General features: G+C 41.2%; 1 protein-coding gene across 1 annotated transcript in view; it reads right to left on the bottom strand.

The window, feature by feature from the left end:
• The window catches only part of eepd1 (endonuclease/exonuclease/phosphatase family domain containing 1), a 28,007-nt gene extending 7,597 nt beyond the window's left edge, over nucleotides 1–20,410 (bottom strand). Inside the window, exons 1-3 of the mRNA XM_030740315.1 lie at nucleotides 20,219–20,410; nucleotides 19,234–20,128; nucleotides 2,332–2,383 (exon numbers count right to left, since the gene is read on the bottom strand). Coding sequence (XP_030596175.1) covers nucleotides 2,332–2,383; nucleotides 19,234–20,081 — 900 coding nt within the window. The 5' untranslated portion in view covers nucleotides 20,082–20,128; nucleotides 20,219–20,410. The remainder of the gene's footprint in view (nucleotides 1–2,331; nucleotides 2,384–19,233; nucleotides 20,129–20,218) is intronic.
• Between the last annotated feature and the right edge of the window lie 5,798 nt (nucleotides 20,411–26,208).

Genomic DNA, 26,208 nt, shown 5'->3' with positions numbered 1-26,208 from the left:
CATAACCGCATCCTCTTCAGATACTAGCCAAAACAAAACACAGAGGAAGTTTTGTCTTGATATATATTATATTATATTATATTTCTCCCTCTCTAAATGTAAATTGGATTGATCTATCTATCTAGCTATAACTGTTTGAAAGTCTAACTGCTGTGAGCATGCAAATACTGAAATAATCTAATAACAATATTATGAAGCGTTATCAGATGTGATGCATGTGTTCCTGTCTAGCAACACTGGGGAACTTCAGCGTTGGGTACTTGCTCTATAATTTGCTTTAAAACATTTTTGTGCACTCAGCAGGACGATGCTGCACGGGCAGAGGATGAAAAGAGAAAGCACTAATAACTAAGACAAAGACACAATTTATGGGAATACGGGCAGAAAATAAATGTAGAAGGCTGACAGCAGAGAAAGCACTTCAGTGTGAGCTACCACTTGTCCGGAGGTAACTCATCCTCCCACCACCTCCCGCTCTCAGTCCAAAATATTCTGCTGCTGACCTACTTTCCTTTTCACTCAGCTCTTGTTTCTGTACCAAGGGTAGCTGGTAGCTAATACAGAAATTGACATTAGCCATATAAAAAGCAGTGTGGAGGCTGAACAGAAAGATATAATACAGGTCACACTGGTTTAACATTTTATGGATGTGCTGACATCTGTGCATTACTGCAGCTGTCCTACACGTGTGCTCCAACAGGGGCTGTAGGTGCCTGCACAGCATTCTTCTTTTGTCACTGAAACTGTTTGTGTTTTAATGTGTTCGCTGATTTTCTGTCCATGCTAACAAATGAGTGCACTAATCATTTACATCCTTATAGTTATATATGGTCATTAGACAGAAGTGGATGATTCAAATACGTAACAGAGTTTATCTTAATGTACAAGATTCTGACGGCCAGCACACCAGACTGAAGGCTTAGAAGTGGTACTCCATGAACCAATGGGTAATGTCATGCCTTTATTGACTTCTTTTACGCAGTCAGTGGGAACAGTAAGCAGAAGATTGGAAAACCTTTCTTGGCATCACTGAGCTGTATTTATTCGTGGCACTACAGTCATGTGAAAAAGAAAGTTTTTACATGACTGTGTAATCCTGTGAAGTACTAAGTACACCCTGGTAAGTAAGTAGTCAGATGCTGCTAATCAATCACTTTATTAACTGATCCTCAGCATCTGTGAGCACCTCTATAAAAGCAGTATGCTGGTCTACAGCATTCAGGTGTGCGTTAACAATCCCAAAATCTCCCCAGGAGCGGATGTTCCCGGACACGGACCACAAGGTAAACAGACTGGTTCTTATAAAGCTCTTTTCTACTCTGAGCACTCAAAGTGCTTCATTCACCCCTTCACACATACATTCATACAAATATTTTTCTATGTAAGTGCTTTCCATCTATTCACACTCTGATGAACACATCAGGAGCAACTTGGGGTTCAGTATCTTGCCCAAGGAGACTTTGGCATGCAGACTGAAGCAGCCAGGGATCGAACCACCAACCTTCCGATTAGTAGTGCCCTCCCTCCTGAGCCACAGCCACCCCATGAAATCCATGCTGAGTGTATATGAACTTCTGACCACAACTGTACATCTCAGACTCTACAGACCCCTCAGTTAACAGGTTAAATATTAAAGTTCCTGACAAGTATGGCTCGATTGGAAAGGTTGCCAGGAGAAAGTCTCTTCTTAGGTCTGCAAAATTCTGAACAAGAACCACAAGAATTTAGAAACATGCTTTGGACAGATGAGATCAAAGTGGAGATGTTTGGCCATAATGCACAAAAACCAAAATGCATATCAGCACTAACATGTCACACCAACTGTCAAGCATGGTGGGGCCAATGATTTGGGCTTCTTATGCAGCCATAGGTCATGGGCACCTTGCAGTCATTGAGTTGACCATGAACTCCTCTGTATACCAGTGTATTTCAGAGTCTAGTGGGAGGCCATCTGTCCAACAGCTAAAGCCTGGCTGAAATAAGGTCACACAACAGGACAGAGATCCCAACCACACCAGCAAATCTACCACAGAATGTCTGAAAAAGAAAAGAATCAAGTTACTGCATGTGAGTGGGTGTGAATGTTCGTCAAAGGCCTTGGGTCACTGGGTGAATGAGACTTGTAGCAGAAAGCTCTTCTGAGTGCTCAACTGGGCAGGAAGGCGCTACACAAGTACCAGTCCATTTGCTGTAGCTTACATATTTTCTTGAGGAATAGCATGACCAAGTTAAACATGGTCCTCAACAGGTTACAGCTTCTGCGATGTACACACTACATCATTTGTCTTTGAGTGGCGAGTCATCATATTTGTGCTGTACAGTCCACTTTACCTTTTCGATAGCCTCATGCTCCAGCAGGTCCTGCACCGCCAGTAACTTGATACTGTAATCAGAGAGAGGGTATTTTATTAAAATGCGCCTTTCCATATACAATCTTATATACACCCTTCATTTACCCAAATCCTCTTAAAGAAATAATTATTAAAAGACCTGAGAGAGAGGCAGGAGAATCAAACAACTTAAAAAAATAAAAAATAAATAAAAAGTGTATTCTGGCTTCATTTCCTGATATACTTTTAATAAAAGCTTTAAGAGCATTTTTCTTCTAGATGATCAGTGTGAACGTTTGCTGTATAGAGATGCAATTACCAACTAGAGATTATAACAGAGCTCTTCAACTCCAGGCCTCGAGGTCCGGTGTCCTGCAGGTTTTAGATGTGTCCCTGATCAACACACCTGAATCAAATGGCTGAATTACCTCCTCAGTATGCAGTCAAGCTCTCCAGAGTCCTGCTAATGACTTCTATATTTGACTCAGGTGTGTTCGATCAGGGACAGATCTAAATCCTGCAGGACACCGGACCTCGAGGCCTGGATTTGAGGATCCCTGGACTATAAGATTATAATACTGGTGAGACCATGTTAGGAAAAATTTACCTTTATTTTTGTTTTTTGAAACAAACTGGCAGAGAGCTTAGAAAACATGACTAACTCGGCGACACCTTGAACTGCTGTCTGAAACTCAATGTGCCAACACCACGTGAAGGAGGGGCCTTTACAGCCCAATAAATGATCTGTTTACCTTTCAAATGACTTTCAAGTCCAATAGTCAGCACAATAAAAAGCTATACGCTTCTGACAGGCACCAGCACACTTCCTCTCCCTTCATATGGCTCTGAAGATGAACGGTTTTACATTGCATTTTGTGACAGGTGAGGAACTCAATCCTCTGTAATTCATCTGAATTGACATCTCAGACATGCCCAAAGCACAGAAAAGGCTTATTCTGTAATTAGAAGGGAATCAAATAAGTTTCCAAAATCCTTCTACTTGACACCTGCAGACTTACAGAGAGTGTAATCTGGACTGTCTGTTAAATCAGAGAGAAAAAAAAAATACTGCTGCTTTGCTGAGTGACATAATGTACATTTTTTAAACACACACACACACACACACACACACACACACACACACACACACACACACACACACACACACACACACACACACACACACACACACACACCTCAAACTGGTGAAATGGTTCACTGTAGTTCAGCGCAATGAAATTAAATTGGTGTCAATACACTGAACTCATCCCAGTCCAACCTACTTATATGAAATTAGCTGCACAGGAGAGAGAGAGAGAAAAAAAAAATCACATTGCATAACAGCCCTTTCTCTTAGTGAAGTCCTGCTGCACATTATAAGAGCTCAACAAATACTGCAGACTGACTCACAATGCACTCAACTGAGCTCCACCAAAGCCAGGGACCGGCACCAGCATCATGAGTATATCAATCAGTCAGGAGTCAAAACACAAAACTCTACATGTCATGTAAAACTGTCATGGGACAGTTTGGGCAGGATGAGACCACTTTCTGGATTTGTAGACAGGCCACTATGTTGATTTAGTTATAAAGCATTCAGACAGACAAAAAAAAAAAAAAAGAGGGCAGAGTCCTCTCTTCATAAAAGATGGAGACAGGGGTCAAATGACTTTGATGCCAATGAGAAATTGTTGTTAACAGGAACAACAAAGGTAGTTTGCAATAGCTCGTATCAAAGACAGTAGGGAAAGTTGCATATAACATGAGAGCCTTCTGGTCTGATTACATTTCATGGTTATCTCTACTCAAATGGAGCACAGCTCTAAGCACTATATCAATTTCCAGACATTGCTGCTTAATATTTTCACCTGTGCTTTTTGCCAAAAAAAAAAAAAATCACCATAAACTGTGACTGGTACATGTAAACATTGTCTACGTACTGTCAATACGTAAAATGTTATGCGTGCTTATGCATCACTGTGACTGTATGCATTCAATTCTGTTCCATGTTGAAAGTGATGCAACAACTTTAGGTCCAACCTACTGTCATAATACACTGCTCAAAAATTATAGGAATGCTTTTTAAATAAGAGTTTAGCATTAAGCCAATTAAACTTCTGACATATTGATCTGGTCAGTTTAGTAGCAGAGGGGGTTGTTAATCAGTTTCAGCTGCTTTGGTGTTCATGAAATTAACAACAGGTGCACTAGAGGGGCAACAATGAGACAACCCCCCAACCAGGAATGGTTTTATAGGTGGAGGACACTTACACTTTTTCTGTTTTTTCACTAGTTTTGCATTTGGCTAGGGTCAGTGTCACTACTGGTAGCATGAAGCAATGCCTGGACCCTACAGAGGCTGGACAGGACGGCACATCATTCTGTGCAATCGCATAAAAGGTTTGCTGTGTTTCCCAGCATAGTCTAAAGAGCATGGAGGAGATTCCAGGAGACAGACAGTTACTCTAGGAGAGCTGGACAGGGCCGTAGAAAATCTTTAATCCATCAGCAGGCCTGGTATCTTCTCCTTTGTGGCAGAGGAACAGGATGAGTGCTGCCATAGATATAAAATGACCTTCAGCAGGAAGGACGCACAGACATCTGCAGGCTAGGCAACAGCACCCTGACTGCCATTAGGTGTCAGGATGAAATCATTGGACCCAGAGTCAGGACCTATGGCTGGTGCAGCGGGTCTTGGGTCCTGTGGCATGACAACGCCTCATGTGGCAAGAGTGTGCAGGCAGTTCTCGGAGGATGAAAGAATTGATACCATTGACTGGCCCGCACTCTTGCCTGACCTAAATCCAACAGAACACCCTGGGGACATTATGTTTCAGTCTACCCGATGCAGCCAGGTTGCACCTCAGACTTTCCAGGTGCTCAGTGATGCCCTGGTCCAGATCGAGGAGGTGATCCTCCAGGACACCATCCATCATCTTATGCCCCGACATTATCAGGTATGCATACAAGCATGTGGGGGCCATACAAACTACTCACCAATCTGAGTTGCTGTATTGAAATTTTGGCAACATAGACCAGCCTGCTGCATCATTTTTTTCACGTTGATTTTCGGGGTGTCTTTGAATTCAGACCTCTGTAGGTTGAGAATTTTAATTTCCATATAATGTGGAATCCTTTCATTTCTAACACATTACCCAGACCACACCAGTGTAGATATCCAGCATGATTTTTTCCCCATGGAGATCTGATGAGTTTTCAGTGTTCCTTTAATTTTTTTGAGTAGTGTATCAACATTGTGAGAGCATCAGGATGCAGGTTATGTTCAGACATAAAGCTCGCTGTCAAATTAATGGAAAGATGTTCGTGTCTAATAGTGTCTATGTGTAAACATGGATCACCTCATATATGTCACCAAAAACATATATAGGTGTTCTTGTTCTGCAGAGCTCTTGGTATATAACACTTAATCCATCACCCACCCACTCCCCCATTCACTCTTAGTATGAATTAAAGCAGCTGTTGAAACATTATTATGGCTAATTATTAGAGGTGGGAATCACCAGACACTTCAAGATACGATATTATCACAATACTTCACTCACAATACAATACTGTTGCTATTTTTAACATTTTGCAATATGCTGACTATTGCAGTAACACATTGTGGTTTGTCACCTTTTTTCAAATGCAAATTATGTCCTCAAAGTTAAACTTGATCAGTATCTGTTTTATCCAATAAGATTAAAAAAAACTGCTACAAAATAAGATCGTCAAGCATTCCAACACTGTCACTAAAACCTGCCAAATGTTGCCATAAGACTAAGTAAGTCTGCAGTCAGCCTGCGGTTGAATGGGGTCAAGCTGGCAATTACATGCAGTTTGTTTCTGATAATACAGCAATGATGGCAACATTAGCAATCGATCTGCATTTATACATTAGACAGTAATTATTTTCAAACCTTCGACAATCTCTCAAAAGTGGCCGTGAGTGTGTAACACCCTCAAGCTCTGGGCAACCACTCGTTGCAATAAGCAGTGTGTGAAAAAAATTCTATACAATAACCAGGCAGCCTCTAATTTTTTCTTTGTAGATGAAAGGAGGCTGTGGTCCTATTTTTGCGTAGCTGAGCCATTACCTTGCTCTAAATTAGGAGGTAACTTTGTCAAGCTAAGCATGTCTGGAGTTGGATGCTTTTTGGCTGAACTGATCTAATATAAGTTTGCTTGGTTAACATTACCTCAGCATGGTGGTGCATTAGATGAGCCATCTTGTTCGTAGAATTCCCAGAGTATTTTAATTGAATAAATATTGATATTTTGTGGCCCTGTATCGATACAATGTTGCAATACTATGCTGTAGCGATTTTTTTTTCCACCCCACCTCTACTAATTAGCCATTCTGAAGGTGTCATAAATTTGAATCTGGTATAGCTGTTACTGCACACATGTGCTTTGTAAACTACTTTTGACTTCAACTCACATATCAAAATAGATATATCTAATTAGTCTGGAGGTTATAACACAGTAACAGCACAATAACAGTCATCCATGGGAACATAGCATATAAGTTCTTTCAAGGAGCTGAAGTAGTGTAAAGATTGTTATGAAAATAATAAAAAAAAATTTAAGCACCATCCACCATTTTTTGCAGTAGAGTACATATTTATACTAATGAGCAACACAGCTGATGCAGTGCATGTTCAGTCGGATAAATGCCATTAGGTAACAAATAAATAAGCAAACTGATATTGCTACAGAAGGCAAGGGGAATAAATGGACTGTAAGAAAATAATGATAAAAAGTCTCTTTGCAAGAAGAAAAAGAAGAAAGAAGACAAGGAATTGTCTGTTCACACAAGCAGACAGACAGACAGACACCAGGACTTCTCAGCACAGAAACTTGACAACACATACTGAACCGGTTCCCATTCTCAACTACTCTCCACCCACTCGGGTTTCAGTGAAGCTAAATTTCACCATCCTTTGGGAAGTATGACTAAACAGCATCCAAAATGGTGTCACATTTCTGCTATAAGCAAGCTGTTACTTTTTTTTTTTTTAAAGCTGGAAGTGAACTCATCATATTTCCACAGGTTTGTGTTCTGCTTTTTCCAACATCACGGTGCTCACTTGGTGCTCTGACGTACGCCATAATGGATCACTTCCTGTTCCTGTTGTTCTGCGTTGTTGCAACACACAGTGGTATTCTACCCCTACCTGATCTTTTCAGCTCAATTAGTTATGATCTTCCATCACAGTGACCCATTTCAAGTAGTAAAAAAAATCTGCTTTATTAAGTATCCTGCTTATCTATCTGCAAATTGTATGTGTAGCATTTATCAAAAATTTCAGATGCACTACCTTAGCTACTACAAATATTATCAATGGCTTGTAACCCTACAGCTGCTTCATCAGTACTCTCATGCTCAGTGTGGCAATTGTATTTATTTATTTATTTAACATGTTAATGGACATCACTGTAAACATGCCAGATTATAGCCGAAGCACTGATTTACATCTGTAACCCCAGTGTTTAGGTACTCTTCATCCTCCTTTACAGGCAATGGTTTAAATGTGGGACTTTGAAGTATTAGGGGCCAGAGTTAGTGATTTGGAGGGATAGCTCTGCACCACTAAAACTAAGCTGCAATAGCCTGTAGCCAGTGTGGGCTAAAGTAGCTTAGTTCCTTTTACCCATCCTCCAGCAGGTCTTCCGAAGAAGCCAGACTGTCTGGATGACTGAGGATGAACTCAATTAATACTCAGTTCAGATAAAATTATTAGAGTGGCTGACTTTAACATTCATTTAGATGTTAAAAGGTTTGTCACTGCATTTAATTCATTATTAGACTGAACTGGCTTCTCTCAAAATGTAAATGAACCCACTCACTGTTTTAATCACACTCTTGATTTTGTCCTCACAAATGGCATAGAAACAGAGCATTTAATAGTATTTCATGCTTTGAACCCCAGGAGAGGCATTTTTGGGTGGAGTTAATCCACAATCACCAATTAGGCTGTCATGTTAATAGTGCTGCAGCCTCACTGTGTACAACTACTGTGACTCTGAGAGCAACAGAGAGGTTCAGTACTGAACATTCAGTCAACCAAGTGATTTCTTGGAGATGCTACTCTGAAAAGACAAAGTTTTAACCAAGGGTTTTGCTAATATACTGCATTAACTTCTCATTAATATTTTTAATCCTCCTTTAGACATTGACTGTTAATGTCACCCACTGCTCAAGCCTTTTAATTCAGCTGGTTTTTAAAATTAATAAATAGCGCTCTTCTACCCTACCTAAGCTGTCAAAATGCTTTATACAACACGTTTGCATTCACACACACACACACACACACACACACACACACACACACACACACACACACACACACACACACACACACACACACACACACACACACACAAGAACTCAGGATTCAATATCTTGCCCAAGGATACTTTGGCATGCAGACTGGAGCAGCCAGGAATCAAACCACCAACCTTCAGACAAGAAGATGACCTGCTCTGAGCCACAGCCATCCCTACCTTTGAAACTTAATATGTAAGGCCTTATTTCTGAGCTTATCAAACACTTTTTCTACTGCACTTTACTTACTACATGCATCTTTTACCCATTTACACACATTCATACAATCACTTTTTTCTATACCTAAGTGCTTTGAGCCTAGCATTCACACTCCAATGGATGCATCATGAGTAACTCACGGTTCAGTATCCTGCCCGAGGATATTTTGACATGCAGACCTTCTGACAGGTAGACGACCTGCTCTACCTCCTGAGCCACAGCCACTCCAGACTGAGTGCTGATTTTGTTTTAACTTATATTGTTTTACTTGTATTCTTTGTATTTATTACATGTTTTTATGTCTTATTACTTTATTAATTTAACTGCACAGTAAAGCACTTTGGTCAAAGGCTGTTGGTTTAATAAAAAGTGCTTACAAATAATGACAAAAAAAAAAAAAAAAAAAAGGACCTGATTTTACTTGACTGCATTTCACTTTTCCTGCAACTGCACGCTTTTACTGCTCGGCCATACTGCCCCAGCTGAGATGGCTGAATAGCCTCATGTTGGTAAGATCACAGGCAGAAACTTTGTCCACAGATCCTGTTTTCAGAACAAACAGGCCTGCAGTCCCACAGACAATACTCCTTTCCTCTCCTGCAGCTCTGGTCACTCTGAGAGCCTGCAACACTCCTGCTGCTTAAGATCCTGATCCTCCCATTTCCACTGGCAAGGATTCAAACCCAGCACAGTTTGAGCTGACCTGAGGTGTAGTCATATCATCGGGACAGGGCTGGCAGCTCTACGTCAGTCAGCTCTGCTATGACTGTTTGGTCAAGTCTTTAGGAGGTAGGCAACAGTAGTTGAGTCTATAACAGATAATACTAATACTAAGGACTCTTCAGTGTCACACTGACATTAGAAATCACTGATAATGTCAAACAGGACTTTATATCAGCTGCTTCGGTGCAGACACAAATACAGCATGATGAAGTCAAACTAGATGCCTGCTTCTACACTCACTAGACACAAGCCAGAGCTGAGAATAGACATGTGCCTGCATAATCAGTAGTGACAAGCAGCACTGATGGCCTTAAATATAATGCCTCTGAGGATTCTGAAGCACTGAATGAGGAATAAAGGGCTCGAGGCTATAGTTCACGACAGATAAGTTGCTGTCAGGGATGATAAATCTAGTGGATTACTGGTACACTGTCCATCCATCCATCCATCCATCCATCCATCCATCCATCCATCCATCCTCTTTCGCTTATCTAATTCAGGGTCCCACGGGCTGAAGCCAATCCCAGCTATCAAAGGTCAAAAGGAATGGTGAACCCTGGACAGGTCACCTGTCTATCAGGACTCTGGACAGCTTTCCTGACTTTGTCATTTTTTTGTTGATGCTGGAGGCACTGGCACTTCCTACAGGTGGGAAGAGTTACACTGCAGATGTCTGTGTAGATTCTCAGTCATCCAGGTCATAGTAGTCTCTGGAGCTTTAGAAAAGAGGACAGACTTCTTTTTGGTTCTTGAAGACATTTCACCTCTCATCCGAAAGGCTTCTTCAGTTCTCACTGCAGATGTCCATCTGAAATTGCCACCTCCTCTGAGTGTGGTGTAGATGCTGAAGCCACAGCAGTCCCTCTAGCATGCATGGGTATGATCCATACCTGTTGCGCAGGCTGAAGGGAAGGCAGGTTTTGTGTGGGACGTCTGGTTGAAGATGCACTCTTGGCACAGGTGCCTCCAGATCAGGCCACTGTGGTTGAAGCTGTCCTGTGGACACTGGGACACTGGGACTGGTGTCCCAGCCAGCCCGTTCATCCTTCTCTTTCCTGCAGGGATACATTTGTGGCATGAGAATTGAGGGCCATTGTCTGTGACAAAAACTTTGGGACATCCGTACATGGTGAATGCAGCTTTGGATCTTGCAAGCATGTATTTTGCTGATGTTCACACCTTACCTGGAAGCACCTCCGTGAATCAGGAGAAGCAGTTGATTAAGATAAAATAATTCCCATTCCTCCCCTGAAGCAAATCAGCTCCAACCCTTTGCCACCATCTTCTTAAGGAATCAGTTGTGAGAAAGGGCTCAAATGGTGATGGGCTTCATGGGCACAGATCTCACATTTCTCAGCCATCTGCTTTATCTGTAGAGTCACGCCTGGCCACCAGATTGCTTTCCTTGCCCTAGCAAGGTATTTGATACCTTGGTGAAGTTTCTATAATGGATGTCAGTGTTCTGGGATTATGAGTCTTTCCCCTTTCATGAGCAGTCCTCATCCTTCATGTAAGAAAGACCTTTCTGACCGGGAGGAGATCAGTGATTCCTGCACCTCTTTCTAGTATTATGGCCACCATTTGGAATATATTGCCTGAGCTGTTGTTAGTGTGCTAAGTCTCCTTAATCTGTGCAAGCTTTGTCTGTGTAGCCAGCAGGCTGTCTACCACACTGTCAATATAAGCTCTGCATTCCTTCTCCAGGTCCTCAGTAGGCCTCAGTAGCAGTAGCAGGCAGAGGTACCCTGACATCCGTACATGGATGATGCTGAAATTGAAACACCGCAGCCTCAGTTTAAACTTGAGCATCCTGTGGGAGGTCATCCTATGCCATTGACTCAGTGATATGAGAGGCTTGTGGTCAGTCTGTATAATGTAGTCCATGCCACTCAAGTATCCTCGCAGGCGCTCGCATGCGCATGTCTGGAGATAAAGTCAACTGGTCTCCACTCACCGTCTGTGTGCTTTTGTGTCAGGATCCCTCCCAGTCCAGGAACCATCAGCTGACACCACGGTGACTCTTTGACCTGTATTGTGCTAGCACACTCTCTGAGCTAAAATTTTTAGAAAGTTTTCTTTTGGTTTGCCTCCCATGTCCAGCCGTTATCAGCCTCCTACAGCCCGTGGGATCGGCTTTGATAACTCTGGCAGGTGTGGCAAAAATGTTTTGTTAAAAGTTCATCATACCCATAAAGTGATGGACATCTGTCACATACAGTATAGGCTCTGGTATGTCAAGAACTGCTTTTATTTTATCACAGTCCACCTTGATGCTATATGAGAAAATATTCCTCGTTCAGAGAAAACTGGTCTGGAGAAGGTCTGGCTCTCTGAAATTTGCCAGTACAAAGAGCATGATGACAGTATCGCCATGTTCTGCGTGATCTCATCCAGTTGCAAGAATATCATCTGTGTGACAGACCTCCATCTATCCCATCCACAAGCTGAGAAATCCTCTTCTTAAAGTGTTCTGGGGCTGAAGAGATCCCAAAAGAAGCCTCTTAAAATAGTATCAACCTTCTTGTGTAATGAAGGTGATCAGCAACATGGAGTCTTTGTTTAGTGGCACAGATAAGTTTTGTGACCTTTGCCTGGTCTAGCTTAGCAAGTGTCTCATCTACTGCTGCCACAACATCACTTTCTCTGACGACACTCATTGAAATGGGTTAAGTCCACACAGAAGCATTTTTTTTTCCTGTCATTTTTACAATGGAAACTATTCCTGTGCACCATTAATGTGGCTCCTCAACACTGGCTATAACTCCCACCTTTCCCACCTGGTCCAGCTCCTCTTTCACTTTTGGTCAGAGTGGGATAGCCAGTGCTCGTTCTGCAACACTCCCAACGCAAGCCTCCAGTACATCCTGTCAGGCCACCACGACCAGGCTTTGAGAAAGCTAGCCGAACTGCTGGAGGTGCGTCGACAGGACAGTAAAGAATCACCACCAGCAGAGGACAACACCAACAGTGACACAGAGGGCAGGGGAAGACGAAATTCAAGGCCAAAAGAAACACCAAAGCCATATAAGCCATATAACCTTTAATACTTATATAGGAGTGAGCTGACAGTTGACGCAATGCACACGTTAATTACACACACATACACACACATAGGTTTAAAAGCCTATGCTGCACTACTCACTCTTCTGCACTAGTTTGGTTTTACAATAAATTTAAGGCAGCTGTTTTCTACTGCTCCCCACTGCACTGTACCCTGTATGCCAGCACCAAACTGAACCTAGTGGCTTGCCCTGGAAAGTATTAGAGCATTAGGCTAGGTTAGCAGTCTCTGTGTTTCACATCAACACAGTTTTCTTTACTTGATACTTGAAATTCAACACGTCTATTTTGTCTCTTCTACTGATTAAAAGGACATTTGAATTATTGACCACATTCAGTCACTTTGATTTGCTGGTCGACGTTTTAAAGTGCTGCTGCAGTAGACAATAAATCCAAATCAGCTTTGTTAAAGAAATGGGGCTGGGAGCCCTTTATTGGCCTGAGTGTCTCCTGGCTGGCAGAGTTTGCTGGGCAATGCCCCCAAATGTCCACCCACAATTAAATGCTGTGCCAGTGGAAATTTCCTGGTGTCAGTGCAGCACAGAACTCTTTGCAGCACCAAATCTTCATGACCTTAGCAACCATGCTGAGCACAGCCTCTCTGGATTCCTTTAAAGCATCCAAATCGTGCTCATTTTACAAACATTGTGTCTGTCTGTGAAAGGATTAAAAGAGTGTGTGTCCCTGCCAATCTCATAATCCACGCCTGCGCATACACAGAGTTTTAGTGACAGGGCTAGATGAGCTTTTGTTAAAAAAAAACCAAAAAAAACAAATGCTGTCAAATGGCATATATGCAGGCATAGATTTGGTCTGCTTGTACTGGAAATACTGATTTTTGTCTCTCCATAATATAGCTAGGATTACTATCCAATCAAAATGAAATAGTTCTAGTTTTTCCTTTGCCATTTTTAAAAAATAATATATTGGATTCTTTTGGAATTCAGCCATTTCTTGGTCCCTGTTTAATTGAAAGCCGGCACAGTCCTGAGAGGTCTAACATGCAGTTTTATTTATGGATTTGCAGGTTTTCAGCAACACAAAGGTGGCTCTTTTCTGGATTTCTCAGCAGGAGTGGACATGTCAGCACATTCACCCCAAGGTCAGAATGTGCAATGCTCAGTCAGTGAAACTGCAAGAAAGCCAAAAAGCTACAGCTCAAACTCTATGGGCCTCAGCTAACATGTTAGATATTAAGGCTCATGATAGTAAAATTAGAAAAAGACTAAAATATTGTGGCAAGTCTAGAAGAGTTGCCAAGAGAATGGACACAAAAGACCAAAAAGAAGATGTGTGGCCATAATGCACAGCACCATGTTTGGCATATTAGCATATAGCAGCAGAAACACCTCATTCCAACTGTCAAGCATTGTGGTGAAAGGTGATGATTTAGGTTTGTGTTTCAGCCACAGGACCCGGACACCTTGCAATCATTTTGTCAACCATGAACTCCTTTGTATACCAAAGCAAGTGTCAGATATGAGTCCACCTGCCCAACAGCTAATACTGTCATGCAACAGAAGGACAATCACTGGCCTAAAGTCAACCCAATTATTGCTGACTGGTAGGATCTTAAGAGAACTGTACATAAACAAATACTCATAAACCTCAATGAACTAAAGCAACACTGTAAAGAAGAGTGTGCCAAAATTCCTTCACAATAATGTAAGAGACTGAAAGTCTTACAGAAAGCAATTACTTCACATTGCTTACAGGTATTGCTGCTAAAGATGGTTCCACAAGCTGCTGAATCATGGAGAGGACAGAGCACTGTGAAAACGCTCTATTTCAGATGATCAGTAGATTCTCTGCTGAAGAAATACATTTTACACACACAACCTGTTAAGATATAACTTAGCACTATTTTATGATGGAATAAAACAGATTTTTCAGCCAGCAGCAGGAATAACCAGATGGCAAATAACTCACCCCCGAACTTGCTTACTAGAGATATGCATATTTCCTGATTTCCACCCTGTCTTGGAACAGGTAACTAGAGCGTGTGACCGTGGCAGTTCCTCATTCTGCATTTCTGGAATTGCTGCATGACAGCAATCTTCCACTCTGGATGCATCCCTGGCCATTTGTAAATTCTTTCAGAACCTGTATACAGTTACAACCCCCTATGAGCAAGCACTTGGTGACAGTGGGAAGGAAAAACTCCCTTTTGAAACATCTGGCAGAACCAGGCTCAGGGAGGGGCACGAAGGTTGGGGCTGAGGGGAGGGAGACAGAACAAAAATATTTGAAAGAAGGAGGATTTCATGAACCCCGCAGACACACTTTCTGTATTGGGGGTATAATCTGGGGGTGAGGGGGGACAACTTACCCATCATTTTCACCAAGGCTTTTAAAAAAAATTCTCTGGTGGTTTTGTTGACCTAATGAAAACATCCAGTTTGCATTACGACGGGATGCTGCTAAATGTTAAACAGCAAGAATGACTGAGGTCATGGTTGGGAAAGGGTGGACTGGGAATGAGCTGCCGCCCCGAGTGGAGGAGTTGCGGATTGTTCACAAATAAGTGAATAAGGGGGCAGGAGCTTGCCAGAGGGGTGGTTGCAGTACCTCCACTTATGTGGATGCTGACAGTTGGGGTAAAGAGTAAGCCGAGCATGAAACCGAAGCAGTCAATTTACTACCTTCCTACCTTCTCCCATGGCCATAAGCCAATGGTAGCAACTGAAAGAATGAGACTGCAGATACAAGCAGCTGCAGTAAGCTTCCTTTGAAGGGTCTGGGTTCTCCCTTGATTATACTTTCCACATCCGCAAATCTGCTCTGGTCTGAGCCACATAAATTTCATCATCTGACAGTGAGTGTGAAGGATGTCCACATGCCTGCATTTTTATTGTAATTGTGCAGACTCAACCACAGTTGGTGCCTGTGCCCCAGGAAGCAGACTTCAAGTAGATTTCAAATAAGTATAATAGGAATTACACTTGGCTGCCAGGTCTCCGGCTGTCCATTAGGTATAAAAAAAACAAACATTTAGAAACATGAACAAGCTCCTCATCCTTTGGAGGGGGCTCAGAGTAAAGCTGTTACTGCTCCACATTGAAAGGAGAACATTAATGAGATTCAAGCATCTGACTAGGATACCTCCTGGACACCTCTTACGCAAGGACATGATTAACTGAGAAGAGATCCTCGGACAAAAAAAAAAGCATAGACTAGAGAAATCATGTCTCTGGCTGCCTTGGGAATACTCAGAAGAGCTGGAGGAGATGGGTGGGGACCCAGGGCCTTATAAGTGGCAGAAAATGGATGGATGAATAGAAGGATGATGGATGGAAAATATCATAAATAAAAGTAATAATAATAATAATAATAATAAGCTGCGCCTGCAAAGTGGTTGGTGCCTGTCGTAGTGGTAATTCCCAAACCAGATGGTGGACACCAGAGGTGAAGGGAGCGATTAACCTAAAGGAGTCCTATCAAGCTTGGTTAGCTTGTGAGACTCCAGACGCAGCTGACGGGTACCAGCCAGGGTTATAATAGTTTTGGATTTTACGTTATAGTTTACTTTTATTTTGTTGTAACTCTTCATTCCGATTCAGTTAGTTTTAATTAGTTTTGCTTGTTTTTAATTTTTTTTAATTTAATGCTTAGTTTTAGTTTACTTTTTATTAGTTTTAGTTTTTCATACTTTGTCAGGTGCAAGATTCAAGGTGCAAGAGTAACTATTGTGTAATAGTTCCCAGCTAAAACTGCTAGAGCGAGGAAAAAAATGATTTATATCAATCCACAAGGCTTTCAAATAAAGTGACAAACGGGAAAACGATGGGCATTTTATCTATAATTTATATTTAAAAGGAAAATTCAAGGGATGACAAAAGATCTAATGTTGGTGCACCCAGCGTTTTCTGGACACGTCACTCTCCTCACTACCCTCCTCTAATGTTTATAACCTGATTCTTCAAATTTTGTATGAGTTAAAGTGTCAAAGCCAGCCAGAACTGCATGGATACCAGCTGTCACAGCTGTACAGAGATACTGTTGTCTCGCAGTTAGTTTAGACAGACAAGATGGATGTACACTGTGCAACACGTTAGATATTATTTAAATGTTTCAAAAACAGAGAAAGCTGAATTCTACTGTGGCTCGAAAACCACTGCAGCAAGGAAAAATAAAGAACTTCAAGGAAACATCCTATTGGAAACTATCACCAAAGGGAAGATTTGACTGTAACAAACATTTTACCAGCTGTAGGCACAATTTCTTTGAGTCAAGTGAGTCCCTGTCAGCTTGCATCTATGTCTTGATCAATATTAACCCTGCTTTCAAGCTCTACGGTCAGCTTTTTTCACTTCCCTACAGCCAGGATGACCACAGTCAGTTGATTCCTAGCACCAGTCGGCCTGGAAGGTTGTTTTGGCTGAGCACGGTTTGCATAACCTTTGATAAAACAGAGTTCACTGAACTCAAGTAGCTCTCTGCTTGCGCCTGGAGGAAAGCCATGGAGTGTGTAAACTTAGACTGGATCTTGTGATTGCTCACACAGCAGAGTCCAGTCACTGTGCAAACATACCAAGTCTCCTTTACAGTGTCCTCCTGCTGCTGCTCCCCGTAACAACGATTACAACAATACCATTACTGATTTTAGACTGTGCCTGACGCAGTTTGCTCTGGGTGTGGTGAAGCTTTATAGTCGGCTTAAGGAATATAAAACAAAGCAACTTCTCAAACTCCATCTTCTTGCTTATCCATGACGGAGCAAACGAGAGAACCTAGCAACAAAGGAGGTTCAAACCCTAATGCCCAAGCATTGCAGCACATTTTGTGTGGCCTTCATGACCAACAGGTCCGTACCTGGCCTGAGGCACAACAGTCTCATAAACCAATCAGCCTCAAGATTAAAACCACCAACAGGGCACATAAATAACTGCGATCATCTCATTACAATGTTCTGCTGGGAAACCCTGACAGGTCACATCCACAAACACTTGAACTACACTGTTAAGTAGGGTGTCACAGAAACATTACTCCTATATGTTTCACTACCAAAATTCAGAAAATGCAACTTTTTTTTAATGCATATGCATTGAAAAAAAGTTGCATATGCACATATGCTATGTATTGAGGCTGCAATTCTTGCGGAATTGATTGGGGCAGCATGCAACTACAAGTGTTGTAAGACACTCATAAACACAGGAAAAGTGTGCAGCTTTACCCCCAAAATGTTAGTCAGAAAAGCTGTAAGAGTCGGGGGCTGAAGTGCTTTGTATTGTGATCTGGAAATACACTTTACCATTATTTTGTAGAAAGCTGGTATTGCAAACTATGTTCCAGAGGCTAAAATAATCTTTCTATTGAAAGTACTTTCTTTAAAGATATAACACCTTTTGGGGTCAACTTATCCAATATTTGGATTCAAACTATAAGGTGATATTTAGTATCCCCATGTAGCAGCATCATTTCCTAAATGTTGCCAATGCAAAGATGAAAGACATTTTTATGAAAGTTTGATGTGAGCTCTATATAGCATTATCACTTTGACCTTCAATCTAATGACCTTGACAGACAGGTCAGAGGTCAAATGTGACATGATATTCTTACACTTGTAAGAATCATAGTTTATATGATATAAGGCTTTTTGTCAATTTTCGACCAATAAATCATTAAGTTGACCTTGAAGGCCTCGGTGGACGTAAGCTAAATTTTAATGGGTTGTAAACATGACCCCTACAAAGTTTGATTCACGGCTTTTCCAGCTCATGTTTGCAGATAGAATGACAGGCACGCAAATGCTTGTTTGTTGTTTGTATGTTGTCTTGTGGTAAACTTTTGTATATTATTGTATTATAAAACTTTAACTTTGTATGTGAATCTGAGGCCGCATACAGATTCTACTCATAAACTACTCATTCTACTCATAAATCAATGTTAGTTGATTGCTGTTGTCGTCCACCTTTGTGAACCCATGGCCGTGTTAGGAAACTCTAACAGCACATTACTTGGACTTACTTGGCACTGACAGTAAACCATCTCCTACAAAGTGCCATCACATAACTGACAAACCCAAAACAAAGCAGTACTCTGGTGTGCTGTCTGAATTCATTTTTAAATAGTCTGTTTGAAATGTGCACCAAATTAGACACAGGGGTATTTATAAGAAAAAACAAACAAAAAACAGGGTCATAATTCTTGTACAATTATTACTTAAATTACTACTAGATAACTGAGTGCAGTAACGAGAAGAATCCTGTTTAGGATTGAATGAATCGTAAATCTGCTAATGAGGTTACAGCATAATTTATGACAAAGACTTTCTGCTGCTAGAGGATCAGTGTTAATACGCAGGCGTGGGTCCCATTTTATTAAGAGTACAAAATATTTAAAGTAATAGACAGAAGTGGTCCAGATTTGGGGTGTTAAAAATGAAAATTTACTTGACTATAAAACATTTTGACCTTTGCCAGATCTCCTTTACCCCCATTGGGAAATCATCAGGCTCACATCTGAAACTACTTATCTAATAGTCTCATTTGATCTTGATCTGTTTCAATGACCACAGTCTACATTTAGGTATGATGAGTGAGTGCAGGTACACTCTGTGTGTGGCGTACTCACTCATTCTCCAGCAGGGTCATGCACACCACCTCCTTGACCCCCGGGTTGTTGGCCTTATCGCAGGAGCAGCCCTGCAGGTTCCAGGTGGCCACGCGTACCACGGGCTTCCCGTCCCGCAGCCCTAACGGGCGCTCCACGTTCGGCCGCACAGAGATGATCTGGGTCGGGCCTCCGGGTGGGAGGTCCAGGTCTTCGCTCCTGAGACTGAAAGAAGTCGGGCTTGGGTGACACTTGGTGGTGCAGGTCAGCCCACCGTTTGTGTTGGTGGAGGGTGCCCTGGAGCGCTCCACGAACACTTGGAAGCGGATTTTGTCAAGCAGGGAGCTATTGATGTTATTTACCCTCACCAGGTCCTCGATGCTTTTGAATGGGCCGTGCTCTGAGCGATAGGACACGATGTTCTTGGCAATCTTTTCCGTGATACCTCGAATGCTCATGAGCTGCGCCGGAGTTGCGGTGTTAATGTTCATCCCGGTGTAGGACTGGGAATCCAGGTCTTTGCGCAGTGAGGACGGAGAATGCTGGGAAGAACCGGTCCTGCTGGAAACGCATATTTCCAGTTTGATCACCTCTAGTTTGGTGGCCCCGATCCCGCTCACTAATGCCAGGTCCTCCACCTTTTTAAATCCACCTATACAGTCCCGGTACTCCACGATATTCTGCGCAACTGTGCGGTTAACTCCCGGCAGAGTCATGAGCTCCTCCTCGGTAGCGGTGTTAATGTTCAGCCTCTCCTGGTTCACCAGAATGTGGCTGAAGTTGCACGCAGCGCTGAATTTGCGCTTGCCGCAGCTGAAGTCAGTGGGGTCTTTGGGTATGGAGCGGTGGCAACCCAGACTTCCACCCATGGCTCCTGCGGGGGTAGGATCAGTGCGGCGGAGGGCAAGGTAACGTTCTGGAAAACGACAAACAGGTGACAAAGGTTTACACGTCCGAGCGCGAGCGCATAGCAGCCTTCATTAAAGATAATATTGGGCATACGCACCACACAAGAGCTGCTCTCGGTCCTGGTTTTCCGCTGCACATTGCAGTTCTCTGTGCGTCTTATGCGGCAGATAAGCGTGCAGTAAACTTTGCCCTCCGATGCTTACGCAGTGTGACCGGCCACAGGTCGGCCTCCACACACTCTTCTGACAGGCAAACGCCAGCGGTCATATTAACACAAATCATTGCTCCCAAAGATCGTCAATATTCGCAGCTTCACACAGGCGCACACCGGAACACTTCTGTCAGACTTCAAAATAAAAGCAGCCCATCAGCGACACCGGTCCAAATCAACCAATAATGTGGAAACAAGGTCAAACAAATGTTTCAGCCCAAAGAGGACATAACAAGTAAATAAATAAATACACCGTATATAAGCATGTGCAACCTACAAACAAAATAAAACAGTCCTGTTTAATATTCGCCCCACATTTTTATTCTTTCACATTATTCTTTTACATTTCGGTTGACATTATTTTAACAATTTGTATGTACTCAGCTTATACATGCCAGGGTTATTATAGTTAACGAAAACGAACGAAATAACGAAAACTGAAATTGAAAAAACATTGTCGTTAACTGAAATAAATAAAAACTATAATTAAAAGGAAAAAACGATAACTAATTAAAACTGAATTGTGAGTTTACAAAACTAACTAAAACTAACTGAAATTATCGATAAACTGACTTTCATTTACTTGTTTTTTTTGGGGGGGGGGGGTTTTAAGCCTTGTGGATTGATATGAAATCATTGTTTCCGCTCTCCGAGTTTAAGCTGGGAGCGCCACAGGACAACTGTGTGAGTGCGCATGTGCGTGCGCTCACCGCGCTGGTCCGCAAAGTAATGGCTGCGGTCTGCAGAGAAAGCGGCAGAGTCCCGTATGGAGGTTCTTTGAGTACAAACACCTGCACACGACCACAAGATAATTAACACACACAATCCAGCTACACAAGCATAAATGTGGACATGAGGTCGGCAACTTCTGTAGCTTGTGTACAGAGGCCGCAAAGACCCTGCAGGTTTAATTAGCGAGCATCTAACCAAGCTAGCTCCAAAACAGAAGCAGCTTCAGGTGGTGAGAACATCAGGATGCAGCTGGATTTGAGCTTTGACTCCTTCAAAGAGTTTGTTTTTGTTTAACACCACATGTAGGCGTTATTAATCTGCTGCACTGATGCTGAACTTTATTGTGGAGTTTATTGTAGAATTTATTGAGTTTGGGAGTTCATGTTTTTCTTTGTTTCTCCTTGCTGATGTTCATGTGTGTCCTTAATATTACACACATTTAGCATGTCTTGTGAACATTTGGTTGTTGACTATATTTCTTTAAACTGTATCTTTTGTCAAGTTTTCATTACACAATAGTCACTTTTGCGCCTTGAATCTTACACCTGATCAGGTATGAAAATACTAAAACTAATACTGAAACTAACTGAAACTAACTGAAACTAAGCATGAAACCAAAAATAAAAACTAATAAAAACGAGCAAAACCACTCTGAAAACTAATTAAAACTAACTGAATTAGAGAAAAAAAAGTAAAAACTAACTAAAACTAAACTATAATGTAAAATCCAAAACTATTATAACCCTGATACATGCATTTGTTTAATCCAATTCCACATTTATTGACAATTATTTTTCTACCCTAAAAGTAATATGAAGAAGAAAGAAGAAGAAGAAACAGCCTTTATTGTCCCACAGAGGGGAAATTTTGGGAATATGCCTATTGTTCCTTTATGGATCATTATTAATTTATTAGTTTGGGTACAATTTATCTTTCGTTTTTTATTTATTTATTTGTTTGTTTTATATATCTCGGACCTGGACATATAAAAAATGAATTCATTTACTTGTATTTTTAAAATTAATTTTACACTGCCTTCACAATTACCACAAGACGTGTCAATCCTTTTATACAAAATATAGGAATAACACATAACTATATTACCATAACTGTCCTTAAATTCATCAATAGTGTTTTTGTAGCTTGTACCTGGAGGTTCGCTGCTAAAAAAAAAAAAAAAAAAAAAAAAAAAAAATTAACATTAAACACAATTTATCAACCTGGCTTTTATTTTGAAACGCCTGGTTTGTTGTTTCATGTGTCTTAACTAGGGGGGTGTGACTCCACACATGACACCCAAACGTTTTCTGTGGCTGAGGAAGAGGATCTGATAGCGTACATGTAAATTGTTTTATGGGCTGTATATAAACGTAGATTTGGTTCTAATTTGGGTTAATAATTTATTATACAGTCTTGAGGCCTGGTTTTCTAAAACAGCAACAAGCAAGGAAACAGGTTTCTCAGTTCAGTGCAGAAATCCTTCTCACCTGATAATTGCACCAGTTTCAAGTTATTCCAAAGTAAAATGAATATAAACTCCTGTTTTCCATCAAAAGCCTGTGAGGGGAATAATATGAAGAAGTCAGAGTTTCATGGTAACTGATGTTGCATCGCTTGTTTAGCCTTGTTAGATGTGTCTGTGGTAACTTATGCTGACACATTGAAGCTCTTTTGGTGTCACATCTGTTTGTCATATGCCTAATTTCCAAAGTCCTGTGCTCATGTTCTCTTCTTCTCTCTCCTGGTGGGAAGCATTTGAATGAGTGCCCAATATAGCTCCGTTATATTTTCATCAAAGACTTTTGGAGAAAAGCAGAAACAATCTTTTTTTTTTTTTTTTCTTCGTCTGGCTCCTGTGGCTACATTTTTAACACCAGGAATACAAAAACACTTCAGATCTTCAGGACAACTTCTTGGGATGCACATGTTTTTTTAAAATCACTTTGATATGACGTGGTTCTTAAGTTATAAGCTATTTCAAGCAATTGACTGTTGATGAGCTGACTCATTTGAATGCAATAATTTGACTGTCCAGGGCAGCACAGTGGCACCATGGTTACTGTTGCCTCACAGAAAGAGGGTCCTCTAGCTGGAGCCTTTGCATGTTCTCCCTGTGTTCGGGTGGGTGCTCCAGCTTCCTCCAGCCCAAAGACTGTGGTTAATTGGTCATTCTGAATTGGCTGTAGGTGTAAATGGTTGTCTGCCTATCTGTATTAGTCCTGCCACAGGCTGGCGACCTGTCTAGGGTGTACCCTCCCTTTCACCCTATGGCAGCTGGGACAGGCTCCAGTGCATACACCTGTGTTCACTATACACCTGTGGCCACTTTATTAGGGAAAACTCTAGGGCTTGGACCCAGAGGGGTGTAAGTGACATTTTGGTCAAAATTGAGATATATATATCAAATAAAAGCGCTTGATGTGCTCTATCTACTGTCAAAATTACAGAAGTAAAATATTAATAGAAATAGAGTTATTAAACAAAAACCAAAAGGCTTAAATCTGAATGCACAGAAGAAGTTGGTGCCAAAAGGGCGTTAGTGCATTTACAACAAAGACAATATTGTTCATTAAGCATTGTGTCATCTCTTTGTAAAAAGAAACATGCTTAAAAAAAAACTCAAATCAGTATACAAATTAAGAGCACACTATGGTAATTTTTTTTGTTTGTTTTGGCTCCCCTGTAAAGTTGGCGAAATGTCACTTACGCCCCTTTGGCTCCAAGCCCTCTATATGTACATCTGTGTTCTAATAATGTTGCCAGTCACGTTTTCAGGTCCCATCTCCCTTTGGCTTTACGTCTTTTTAGCAAGAGGCCACAGATAGACAAGCCAAGTCCAGCAGAAGCAACAGTTCCACCGCAGCGTCTCCAGAAAATGCATTATGTAGTTATATCAAAACCAAATATTTGAGCAGACCAAACACTTAGCAAGCCATTATGTAATATTCCTATGTGATAGGTCAGTTTCTTAAGCTTGATTCATAGACCTGTTTTTGCACATCTTCACAACTATGCAAGAACGATTGTAGGAACCAAACCAGAACAGAACCTACAGAGACGGGCTTGGGTTCCACCGGGTCAACAGTGTGCAGCCTGTTCGTGATGTGTCAAAGTCACAACACCAAGAGCAGCATATTTAATTGGTTGCTCCACATAATACTGACCCCAAGTGGCAACAGACAGCTGCAAAAAATACATACAGGTTTGCCACCATTGAAGTCATTAAGAGCTGGACAAGTGTGTCTCAGAATCAGTTAATTTAAAATGATTTACATAGGCCTATTTTAGGTAAAGGGAAGTAAAGAATCTTTACAGTCTCTGGCTACTCTTATTGTCACTTATGGGTTTGTTAAATCCTGTCTTGAAACCTTGAGCTGAGATTTTACTTCCACTAATGCCTTCCTAGTGTTCTCAAACTGCACTTAATTAATGAGGAGCCCTCTTTTTCACCAACCCGAGCTTGTTAAGTGTAGCTGTTACAACTAGAACATGCAGATATTACAGACACGATGCAACTTACAGTTTCTATAATTTTCCATCAATTATTCTGCAAATTAAAAGCCAAAATATTGGTAGTAGTGTTTATGAAGTGTGTATTATGGATCCATATGAGTTCCTTGAATGGTTATTTGTTTTTAATGGAAGGGCTGACACAAAGTTGATGTTTAACAAGAAAATGCAAAGATAAATACATCAGTCAGGCTAAAGAAGGACCAACATGCTGCAAGTGGTCAGAGGATTCAGTGTTGGACTCTACCCTTCATCAACTAAAGGGTTGTAATTACACCTTGGATCCTGCCTGATTGGATGAACATGCCACTGTACAGTGCTGGAAGAAATTAAAGGAACACTTTGAAAAAACATCAGAACTCAATGGGGAAAAAAAATCACGCTGGATATCGACACTGATATGGACTCGATAATGTGTTAGGAAAAAAATATAAGGCAGGTGGTTGTAACTTTTTGTTTTTCTCTATTTCAGTTGGTTTTAATTAGGTTTTGAGCAGTTTTGCTTGTTTCCAAATGGAGATAATACTTAGCTTTAGTTTAGTTTTCATTAGTTCTGATATTAGTTGTATTACTTTATTTGTCAGGTGCAAGATTCAATGTGCAAGAGTAACTACTGTGTAATTAAAAACTCAACAAACAATGCCATTAAAAAACTGTATTCAACAACCAGCTGTGTAATACTAAGGGCCCACATGAACATCATGAGACATCAACAGAGAGCAGCATAGAGAAAAACAAACCCCCAAACCCAATAAACACTACCATAAACTCCCCCCAAAATATTTATCTCATCTCTTATGTTTGTTTGTATTTGTGTAACAGTGGTGTGGACATGTCAGCCTCCATAAACTAATTTATCAGTGGATCCTCCCACTTGCTGTGTTCCAGTGTATGAACTAGCCAGCAGCTGAACCAGTCCATTATGGTTGTCAGCTTGCTGCAGTGTTGGTTTTCTGTTGGAAACGGAGGAGCTACTCAGGGAGGCTGGTGGGTTTTTTCCCCTTGAGAAGTGTTCCACACATCTTACCAGCATCCACAACAAGACACTTGCTTCTGTCTCCCAATTGTACTCCAAGAAATCCCATACGGGACTTTATCCCAACTGAAGCTGTTGCCATTATTTTGCAGACTGGCACGGTGAGCAAACACACGCTCAGTGAGGTGCAGGATGGCTAGAGCGGAAAACAAAAAAAGAAACAAAAACCACAAAAACTCGTGACAAACGCGAAAGCAGAGGGCATTTTATCTATAATTTCAGTACATTTGTAAACAAACAGTTCCAGTTCATTATTGTTTTTTCCTTTTAATTGCCGTTTTTATTTATTTTATTTTATTTAAATTAATTAACCTTGGTTAGGATTAGGGTTTTTTTCACCTGCTAAATCCCACTTCAACCCCAAGCACATCATACTGGTGTTCATTGTGAAAATTTGCACATGTGCTTATCTGATAAGCTTAATCTAAGTTCATAAGTAAAAGCTGCACCGATTCCTTAGTCAAATTAAAAAAAACAAAAACAAAAGCAAAAAAAAAAAAACCCCAAAACAAAACAAAAAAAAAAAATATGAAAATGTTGTGAAGTCATCTGAACAAATACAGTCATCCCGCACAATGGTGGCGGTAAAACACCATAA

This window comes from Archocentrus centrarchus, chromosome 11 (assembly GCF_007364275.1).
Source record: "Archocentrus centrarchus isolate MPI-CPG fArcCen1 chromosome 11, fArcCen1, whole genome shotgun sequence".
Taxonomy (NCBI): domain Eukaryota; kingdom Metazoa; phylum Chordata; class Actinopteri; order Cichliformes; family Cichlidae; genus Archocentrus; species Archocentrus centrarchus.
This window is presented reverse-complemented; position numbering and strand designations above follow the sequence as displayed.